The sequence below is a fragment of the Thunnus maccoyii genome, chromosome 9, assembly GCF_910596095.1.
Source record: "Thunnus maccoyii chromosome 9, fThuMac1.1, whole genome shotgun sequence".
NCBI lineage: Eukaryota > Metazoa > Chordata > Actinopteri > Scombriformes > Scombridae > Thunnus > Thunnus maccoyii.
The window spans coordinates 30116632-30127448 of NC_056541.1; the positions used below are offsets into that span (position 1 = coordinate 30116632).

At 38.3% G+C, this 10817-nt stretch overlaps 1 protein-coding gene across 1 annotated transcript; it reads right to left on the reverse strand.

The window, feature by feature from the left end:
* Positions 1 to 1224: 1224 nt before the first annotated feature.
* myl2b (myosin, light chain 2b, regulatory, cardiac, slow) lies at positions 1225 to 4175 on the reverse strand. The gene is made up of 6 exons (XM_042421539.1): positions 4092 to 4175; positions 3918 to 3993; positions 1861 to 1965; positions 1630 to 1708; positions 1501 to 1549; positions 1225 to 1410 (listed from the first exon to the last, which is right to left on the reverse strand). The coding sequence occupies exons 1-6, from the start codon at positions 4125 to 4127 to the stop codon at positions 1300 to 1302; spliced, it is 456 nt and encodes a 151-aa protein (XP_042277473.1). The 5' UTR covers positions 4128 to 4175; the 3' UTR covers positions 1225 to 1299.
* Between the last annotated feature and the right edge of the window lie 6642 nt (positions 4176 to 10817).

Consider the following 10817-nt stretch of genomic DNA (forward strand, 5'->3'; position numbering starts at 1 on the left):
GATATGACCTATCTTGTCTTTAATAGAAATTCCCCCTCCATGTTTAGACAGTAAATAAGAAATAAGTAAATAATTAGCATGCATGGGCAGGAGGGAGGGAGAGTATGGCATTTCTCCAGTAGTTAAATTCATGGTCATAATCAATAATGGTTAGAAATAATATGAGAATACCATGATTTTAAAGCACCATATTAGCATTATTTATAATTGAGCAACTATTATTTGTTTTCATTAACGTATGTAATGTTATTTTTAATAGTGCAGTTTTTCCTGTGTTACAGTGTGTTTGTACCATTAGCCAATATAACATTATAAAAGAGACAGCAGCTTATTGCAGTGTAATCATGCTGTAGCTTATTTATTAAGCTACTGCTAATAGTGCTATGTTAATACTATCACTACATATTAATAACAGTACTAGAATTAGCTAAATATGTGCAGAAATCTTGGGTGCAAAGGTACAGCTGATAATGATGCAGTAAATATTCATATATTTATTTCAGCAGCATGCATTAATCATAATTTTTGAAAAAACAATCCTTTAAGTATGTTGTCAGTCTATAAACTATAAATCGCAAGATGGAAACAGAAGAATGTGTCAAGAAGCTCCTCTGAACTCCAAAGTAGAGCTCTCGAATGGTTTGTCAGTTATGATCATTGACTGAGATCAAGTTTCTCTTCATACCTGGCTGTGCTTTTCAGAGGAGAGGACTACTGTGAAACATCAATGTAATAAACCCTTTTCACAGCAGAGAGGGAAAGCACAGGTGGAATTACTAACATTAATGATGGTTTCACTGCATGGGCTTGCAGGGCTCTGATATCGGACAACCAGTGGAATGGAGCCATCATTAATGTTGTTATTTACACCTTTGCTTTTCCTGCTTTGACAAGTCAAAATGTCAACATGTAGTGAAAAGGTTCTATGTGTTAATCACAAATTTTCAACTTCAGGTGCTGGTTAATGAGGGAAAGTCTGTCATCATTTTCTTTTTTTTTTTAACATTGTCTTTCTTTCTCATTCATTCATTCAGCAAAAAATACCTCACCATTAAAAAAGAAATTTCCTGCAGTCAAATAAATCTTTATTTTTACCGATTACACATCAAGCAACTACATATACCTACATATACATAGTGGAATTAATATAAAACATATACATCATGTAAAGCATAATAATATATACAAATATGAAGCTGAGAAGTTTTATTATGAGCTCTCTATTTCTGCTGTCATCTGCGTGATCATGCACATGTGGGCATCTCAGCACAAACATGACCCACTGGTTTAAAAATCGATCTATTCTTGGTCTTGGTCTTTCTCTTCTCCATGTGTGATGATGTGGACCAGGTTGTTGTAATCCAGGTTTCCCGCTACATCTGGCGGGAATGCTATAAACATCTGTTCCATCTACGGGCAAGAGGTGAACACAAATATTCTGTTACTGAGTGAATAAATATATATATCCTACTGTAACACTGTCAGGTTTGGAGCTCTAACCTCTTCAGCAGAGAACCTGTCTGCTTGGGTCATCAGCATCTCTGACACACTGTGAAGACAAGCAGTGATGAAGAGCAGACTGGGCATTCACCTCAACCGACATCATCAGTGTACCAGACAGTTACTCACTAGTCTTTATTTAACGTTCCCTTTCCTTCAGGATCAAAGACTTTGAAAGCATTGAGGATGGTATCCTCTGGGTCAGAGCCTAAAAGATGAAGAGAGGCAGCTCTGAGTTGATGAAACATTAAAACAAAGGAAACATCTTTTTTTCTCAGAATTACCATAATCCTTAAAGTTTTTTTAAAATTATGATCTGCATAATAATAATAATAATACCACACAGAGCTTCCTCCTCACCTTTTAGTTTCTCTCCAAACATGGAGAGAAAGACTGTGAAATTGATTGGGCCTGGTGCCTCCATCATCATCTCATCAAGCTCTTCTTGGTTGACATTTATACGGCCTAGAGACGGATGGCAGATAAGGTGGAACTGGGTTTACGGCTGTGACTAATGATCACTTTCATTATTGATTAGTCTGATTATTTCCTTGATTCATTGATTTATAACTTTAAATTTAAAATTGTAAAATAAAGGCAAATATAATATCCTGGAAATCCAAGGTGACATCTTCAAATAGCTTGTTTTATCACACCAATCAAAACTCAAAGACTTTCCATTTATTATCACATAAGACCAATGGTGGAATGTAACTAAGTACATTTACTGTACTTGAGTAAACAACACAATATAGAGATATTTGTACTTTACTTGAGTATTTCATTCTTATGCTACTTTATACTTCTACTCCACTACATTTTCGAAGCAAATGTTGTACTTTGTACTCCAATACATTTATCTGACAGTATTAGTTACCAGTAACTTTGTAGATTCAGATCATTAATACAAAAAAACAACAACTAATAAATGTTTATGTATATTTATAGATTAAGCTCTGTGCCAATATATAAAATAAATAAAATTACCCCTACCTTACCAGCTGCAACATTAATGATACTTACACATTAATGCATCAATAATTATTAATCATGATCCAGGAATAACAGAGTACTTCCACACTGTGTAGTAATAGATTTGAATCCTGCTTCCACCACTGCATAAGACTGAGAGTAAAATTAAATCCTCACTTTTGAAAAGCAAATGTTTGTCATTTTTGCTTGAGAAATGTCTTAAATCAATAATAAATTATCAAAATAGCTGCCAATTACTTTTCTCTTTCACATCACAAACTCTTCTGACATATGGACATACAGATGGGTGACAAAGGAAAAACCTGAATAAATTAACCCACTTGATTCTGATTTTGTATCAAGATGGCAAGAGGAAAAGATCTAAGTGACTTTGAAAGAGGGTTCATTGTTGGGGCACAGATGGCAGGAGCTTCAGTCACAAAGACTGCTCAACTGGACATCAGTAAACAGGGTTTAATGACCGTGATGCTTGTTCATTACTGTGATATGTAAGGACAGAAGAGCAACTCTTCCTCAGGTGACTGAGAATGTCAATGCAGGACGTGATCAGACTGTGTCAGCAAGAACAGTCCGTCAACAATTACATAGAGAAAGATATTATAGTAGTGTTGTAGTGCATAAACCCCTCATTATAAAGATTAATGCACATTTGAAAGGTCAGTGGTGCAAAAACCATAGGCACTGGTCTACAGAGATGTGGAAAAAGATGATACTGTCAGATGAGTCATCCTTCACCATATTCCCCACAAGTGGGCGAGTGCATGTGTGGCGTAGACCAAGAGAATGGTACAGGCCTGAATGCAGTGAGGGGATCTGGTGGCTCTGTTATGCTGTGGGGGGCATTTTGCTGGCATGATTTGGGTCCACTTGTCCCCTTGGAGGGAAGGGTCACTGCAAATCAATACTGAGTCACTGAGTCATCACCTTTATCCTATGATGAAACATTTCTATCCTAATGGGAGTGGTCTCTTCCAGGATGACAATGCCCCAATTCACAGGGCATGAGGAGTCACTGAATGGTTTGATGAGTATGAAAATGATGTGAATCATCTGCTATGGCCTTCACAGTCACCAGATCTCAACCCAAGTGAACAACTATGGGAGATTTTGGACTGACGTGTTAGATAGCGCCAGTCCAAAATCACCATCATCAAAATACCAAACGAGGGAATATCTTTTGGACAAATGATGTTCATCCCCCACATGGTGGCCCAACACCTTACTAAGACACTTTATGTTGGTTTTTCCTTTCATTTGTGACCCATCTGTATATATATACATATATATACATACATATACATACATACATACATACATACATATCTATCTATCTATCTATCTATCTATCTATATCTATCTCTTTCTCTCTCTCTCTCTCTATATATATATATACATATAGATAGATAGATAGATAGAAAGCTTACCTAAAGCTGCGAAAGTGCCTCTCAGGTCATTCTTGTCAATGAAACCGTCTCTGTTTTGGTCCATGATAGTGAAAGCCTGTGGAAGTTTGACCGTTACATGTTGTGTCTCCAGTAAGCATTAAGCACAGTTTAAACTGCTCAATTTCAACGTGAAAGGAAACATTTGGTACTGACTTCTTTGAACTCCTGGATCTGGGCCTGTTCAAACATGGAGAACACATTGGAGCTTGCTGCCTCTGCTCTCTTCTTTGCTTTCTTGGGTGACTGCAGGGTTTGACAATGACGCTCTAATGAGATCCAGTACTAATGGCACAATCATCACCGGGCTCTTTGCTTCAGCTTCACTCATTATCGGTTTTACTGTGACACATGCGCTTATGATAACGAGCCCAATGATCAGCAAACTTAACCAAGTGTGGGGGCATTAATTGCACGACAGGCGAAGTTTATACCGGGGCATGCATTTCATTAGGAGGGATTACAAACACTGTCAGTTTGTTATGGAAATATTTACTCAGGCCTCCAATTTTGTGAGAATGCAGACTAAGCCTGAGGAGGGTGTGGTCCGCTGCCCGCACTCCCACAGTCCCAGGATCACATGAGGGATTATTCTATAGGACCTGGGTGATGACAGGATGGTACACTGAGCCCTGTTTGATCAGAAATCCCTCGGAGGCAAGGATTATGTCGAGTTATTTACATGACTGCCAAGGAACTGTGAAAAACAGTGTAAGGGGATGCAGTGCGATGACATCATGTAGCTTGAATTCACGGGTCTCTCGACAGCTGCTGTCTAACCCTTGTTGTGGATTAGCTCTTGAGCAGTTGTATACTGAATATCTCTCATGAACGGGACTCTTCATGTCCCCCCCCCCCCCCTTCTTGTTCCCTCACTTATTTTCTCCCCTTCCCCTCCTCCTCTTTCCTCTTCTCTCATGTCCTCTCCTTTCCTTTTCTCCTCTTTCTTTTCTTCTCCCGTCCTCTCCTTGTTTCCTCTCCTTCCCCTTCTCCTCTTTCCTCTTCTCTCCAGTCCTCTCCTTGTGTCCTCTCTTTTTCTCCTCATTCTTTTCGTCTCCTTGTTTCCTATCCTTCCTCTTCTCCTCTTTCCTTCCTTCTCTCCTCTGCATATAATTACCAACTCATACAGTTTTTTAAAAATTTCATCATTGTGATTAGACAAAAATCATCAATAAGTCATCAATAGAACAACTGGAGCACTGTCCTATTGATGATTTTCTGAATCCGTATTCAGCCCCCATAAGCATATTGACGTGGAGTGTATTGATTCATTATCATTGGTGTGAGTAGAGCAAGATGTATAATTCATCAAAACATGCCATAATATGTATAACACATACTGTATAATATACAGTATAAACACATTAAGCATGCAGCAGAAACAGAGTGTCTCCTTACAGTCTACTGCTAGTTCTCTAAACAAGATTAAATGCACTGACAATGAAAGGCAGCATCCATGTCCACTCACCATATTTCAGTGGTTAGCTGGTATCCTTGCTGATGTGTGACAGAGCAGCACTCAAAACAAGGGGTAGATATACTGACCCCTCTCCCCTCTGTAATGGTGCATGCTATAAATACTCCATGCCCTCTTTAGGCAGAGACCCAGGTAAAGACAACTAACCTCCATTGTGAGGGTTCAAACTGCATGAGATTTAGGGATAATAGCCAAACACACATACCCCATTAATGAGACCCAAGAATAACAATATGAGCTCTGGCTCAGGAAGGACAGTTGTGGCTGTGACTGACAGGTGCATTTGATGGGATCCATTGTCCAGCTGTCCTGTTAGTGCTTCACAGAGGCCAAAACTATGCTATGATGGGAGCTGTTTCTGGGTAGCACAATAAACGGAACTGTTAGCTAATGCATTCTGAGCCCCAATAAGACCTGATCTTAACAGCATGCCATGCTGTGGAAAACATTAGTGGGTAACATGTTTCACACACAATGCACGTGTTGTTTAGTTGTCCTCTGACAATAAGTTTGCACTGATGTTCTCCAGTTGTGAGATTTAACTGGCGGACTGTGTTTCAACCTACAGCCACATAACTGTTTGTTGAATGATTTTCAATACAGTGTGTGGTTTTGTGTATGTGCTGTTTATTTGAAGTCATGGTTTTGTGCCCTTTACCAGTTAGTAGACAGTAAACACTACTGTACATGATACAAAATGGTAAGACATATATATATATATATATATATATATATATCTCAGTTATGAGATATGCGATATGAGATAAAAAAGATGCTCCTGAGACAGTTCAGCACATAATAGCAGGGTGTTAGATGCTGGAACAACGTACAGGGAATGGCATAGTGTACAGGAACATCTGCACTGAGTATGGGCTGGTAGTCCCAAGGTCAGAATGGAGGACACCTAAGGTGGTTGAGAATGACCAAGCTAAGATCCTATGGAACTTCCAGATCCAGACTGACAAACTGGTGATGGCTAACTATGATGGCTATCGTGTTGATCGACAAACAACAGAAGAAGACAGGGGTGATAGACGTAGCAATCCCAAGCGGCAGCAACATCAGGAAGAAGGAACACGAGAAGCTCGAAAAATACCAAGGGCTGAAAGAGGAGCTAGAAAAGATGTGGGGAGTAAAGGCAATAGTGGTGTCAGTGGTAATCGGAGCACTGGGGGCTGTGACCCACAAAGATCCCAGGTGCAACATCTGAGGTCTCTGTCCAGAAGAGCGCAGTCCTAGGAACAGCTAAGATACTGCGCAGAACCCCCAAACTCCCAGGCATCTGGTAGAGAACCAGAGCTTGAGGAAGACACACCACAACCGAATGTTTTAAGTTTTGTAAAGTTACTATTTATGACTTATCATCTCAATATAAAAACCACATAAAAAGTGATCTCTTTATATATAAATATTTATTTTGGGGGGGCATTTATTAGATAGTGACAGCTGAGAGATGGTAGGTGACAAGGGGACAGAGAAACAGGGTATGACATTGCAACACAGGGCTGCTGCCAGAATTGAAATGTGGACAGTGTAGTTATGTGGCATACATCTTAACCTGTAGGCCCCCAGAGTGCGTCTGGTAATCTCTTTTTAAAGTATCTACTGATTTTTTTTAACTATAAACCATGTATAACACTAGTCATCATCAATACTAATCACACAATCCTGAATACTGAATGATCTGAAAAGTATTTGGCAAAAAGTTAAATAGAAGATTTCTACTATTTGATATAATAAAGGGTTGGTTCACGCAAATTACAATTTTGTTGTTGTTGTTGTTATTTGTAATTTGGAGGGACTACAGCTGTATGGAGAAGGGGTTGTCGCTATCATGGTGATCATTTGAATTTAATGATATTAATTTAACTTTGATTCTCAGCAGATATTTTGACATGTCATGGCACAAAAGACACATAACCTTAATTAAGGTTATATTCTTAAGTATTCCAGTTACAGGACCCTGGTGTTGTGCAGGCTGGCTCACAGGCATTGCTAATGTCACTGGTTACACCTGTGCTTTTCTTTTGTTGACAACTCAAAATATCTGCTGTGAAAAGGTCTATAGGTTACACAGCAGAGATAGCGACAGATGCTTCAAACACTCAACACCTTCTCCAACTGGCAAAGAGTGATAGTTTTTATGTTGGTAATAAAACCTGACGACAAACACAGGAGCATTTAGGATGTGTGGAGTGGAGTTCAAGTCCACACTGCAAATTCCTCCTTACATTCTCTCACCATCTAGTTACCTATCTCGTCCAGTAGGCAGTGCTAGTTACCCACAGCATCAGATTTACACTCATTCTTGTCAACAGTAATATAACTCACAGCTGTTTCCATATGTCTTGTCTGCTCTCATTTTAAATAAATACTCATTTTTGCTATGTTGTTCTGGAAATCATTTTCTTAGTGTATTGTAGCTTTTTTGTTCCAATAAATTCACTCAGGAACTCATCTGCATCGTGCACCAAATGAGGTATTTAATTATGTTGATGTAATTTCTATTCATAAAAATTGCAAGACATTATCACATTTTCTAATTAATATTTAAATAAACCTTTATAAGGTCCACTAATAACCCACCAGGAGAAATATCCCTTAGTTTCCTTGTGAATTCTGAAGGTGAAGGCTTTGATATGATATTCTGAATAACATACAGGGTTTATTTAACTCTACTCTTCACATTAGACTGCAGACAAGTGGGTGGACTCTTCTGGAGCAGTGCATGTTCTAACAGTAAATAATAATTTTATCAGGTTAAAGTGAGGTTAAATGAAAACAATTCATATAATTATAGGAGCAAGATTCAAAATGGCTTCTGTTTTAAGCTACAATGTCATGCTGTTGTACACCTTCCACATTTTGGTAGGCCATCACTCTAAAAAAGATTTAGTTTAAACTCATTGCTGAAAAAGCAACCAAAATTGACAAAACATTTACACAGTGACAAAGTAAAGTCTAACCAGAGTCAGAGTGAACATCTTGACTGACACTTCAGATAATAATCTCTGTCCTAGTGATAACTGTCACAATGGTTCTGAGGGATTACTGTCTTGTATTACGTCCTATCGTACATCAGGAGAATATACATATAATTTAAGTTTTACAGTTGTTGTAGAAACTCACCATGGAGACTAAAATGACGAGGGCAAACCACAAATTGTGGTGGCAGTGCTCTGCAGAGATGAAAGAAATACTCAGATCCTTTACTTTGGTAAAAATAAAGGAAAAATACTCCATTAAGTGTAAAAGTCCTTCATTCAAGTAGTATCAGCAAGATGCACTAGAATATTAAAAGTAAAAGTACTTATTCTACAGAAAAATGTTGACTAATATATATCAGATTTGACATTAATAGATTGTTAGTACTGATGAATTGATGTGTAAACAGTGATTTTCTGCTGCAGCTGGTCAAGGTGGAGCTAGCTTAAACTACAATATACATAAAATAAAATATTACCCTCTTAAATATAGTGAAGTAGAAATCTAAAGTATAAGTAACTCAAAATTGAACTTAAGTATATCAGTAAATATACTTAATGAGCAACCACCACTGCTTTATAAAATCATCAAGCAGACTTGATGAAGCTGCTATCACTTGCCAACAAAGTGACATTTCATGGAGTACGCTGTCAGCATTTTCAAAGACACGCTCCGCTGTTCTCCCCAAGAAACACAGTCATTTAAAATCCGCCATCCAGTGACCTCATCAAAACAATCATCTTCTTGCTCTCGGAATAATTTCTCTCCTCCTGTTCACCCTCTGTATGCACAGTCCTCATTTGTGTAAGCGTGCATTACTTTTTAAATTAAGCTTTTTCAGCATGATGTATTAATTTGAATGGGGTGACAAGGTTACTGGGAAAGGCCCGTAGTGCTTTGTTGATGACAGCAGCGAACGTGAGGTCAAGAATATTTTCAGAACCGTAGAACTGATTGAGGCCATGAGATTAAGCACATTTTGAATGTGGATTCAGGGCCCTGACAGACAAAGCATCAGTCTCTGGAGGTGGAGATTGTGGATTTAAGTCCCACCTGGGTCCCCGCAGAGCCTGGATGGATGCTCTGTTGAGCCAGAACAGAGTGTTCCTATCTGGCATCTGAAAGTGTATGTGATTACAAACACTTTGCTGGATCTGCTGGCAAAAAAAAGAGTTGAACACAGAGACAAGGTCAAAGACTGAATTGAGACAATACTGTATGTCCTTACTAACTGAAGTGTGCTGGACCAGAACTTCTATCTGTCCCAGTGTCACTCTTCACTCCCAGCTGACCCAGCTTTTTAACACTCTGTTGAAGAGCTTCACAGAGACTTACTGCATATATTGAGAAAAAGAAAGTAAATTACAAAATGTGCTTTCAAATGATCATATCCTCTTCTGACATGATAACTGCCATTAATGCATATTTTTGAATGATGGATATTTCAAAATTATGTCAGGAAATCATAATTTTAAAAATCAAACTGAGGACAGATTTGCTATTTCTTAACTAATCATCTTGGTCAAACTGTCCTCAAACAAACAATCCTCTATATCCAATGTGAACAATAAGTTCCCTGATGCATCACTATCTTCCTTATTATATTTGAATCCTGTGTTTTAGCCTCGCCCTAGAGCCATAAATAAAATGCAATAAGAAAAAACTTTTAATAATGTTCCCTCACTTTCTCCCTTAGGTGTTTGTCTATGGCAGAGGAATATGTCATTGTCCCCCCGAGGTACTAAAAATATGACTCATGAGGATATTATTTTCTACCTGAGACTGATTTTCATAAGGGATATCAGCTAGAAGCTACTGTACTCTGCGAGGACAGGGCGCAGTACGTGACCGGGAGGTGGAACGTGGATTAAACCATTGGTTTTGATGGATACCTTTGCTCAGTGATAGCTAATGGTATAATTAATGGAGGAAATCATACAATGCTCATCTGCACATAACCTTGCCTCTAACACTGTGGTGTCAGCAGGGGGAGCACCTGGCACCAGTGTTGTAGCAGCACAGCAGCCTACTGTACTGTCTGTGTGCCCTCTGACCAGAGGAATGAGTTCATTTAAATAGACTGTGAGCAAACTCATGCTTGATTAAGTTCGACCAAGTAAAATATCTGACAATTTATCTCTGCTCAGAATTACAGTCATTTTATCATTTTTTTTTTTTTTTAAAAATTGCAATTTCATAGTCATATTTTGTTACAATCTGTAAGTATGATTTTATAGTCTTATATTGCATGTATGCATTCTTTTACATACATTTTTTCCTCTATGAAAATGAATGCACGTTATAAAAAAGTGATCAATGCAGCTGCACAGGCTGTGACCATCTGTACAAATGGATCCATAAATATCCAAATTATAGGAAAGATATAAACTTGAAATATTGAATATTATCAAGTGGGGACT

Excerpts from the sequence above, each read along its gene's own strand:
- myl2b (XM_042421539.1), bottom strand. The coding sequence starts at position 4,127 with ATGTTTGAACAGGCCCAGATCCAGGAGTTCAAAGAA. Across the intron at positions 3,994-4,091 it reads AGATCCAGGAGTTCAAAGAA|GCTTTCACTATCATGGACCA; the intron begins GTCAGTACCAAA and ends AAACTTCCACAG. Across the intron at positions 1,550-1,629 it reads GGAACGTTAAATAAAGACTA|TGTGTCAGAGATGCTGATGA; the intron begins GTGAGTAACTGT and ends TTGTCTTCACAG.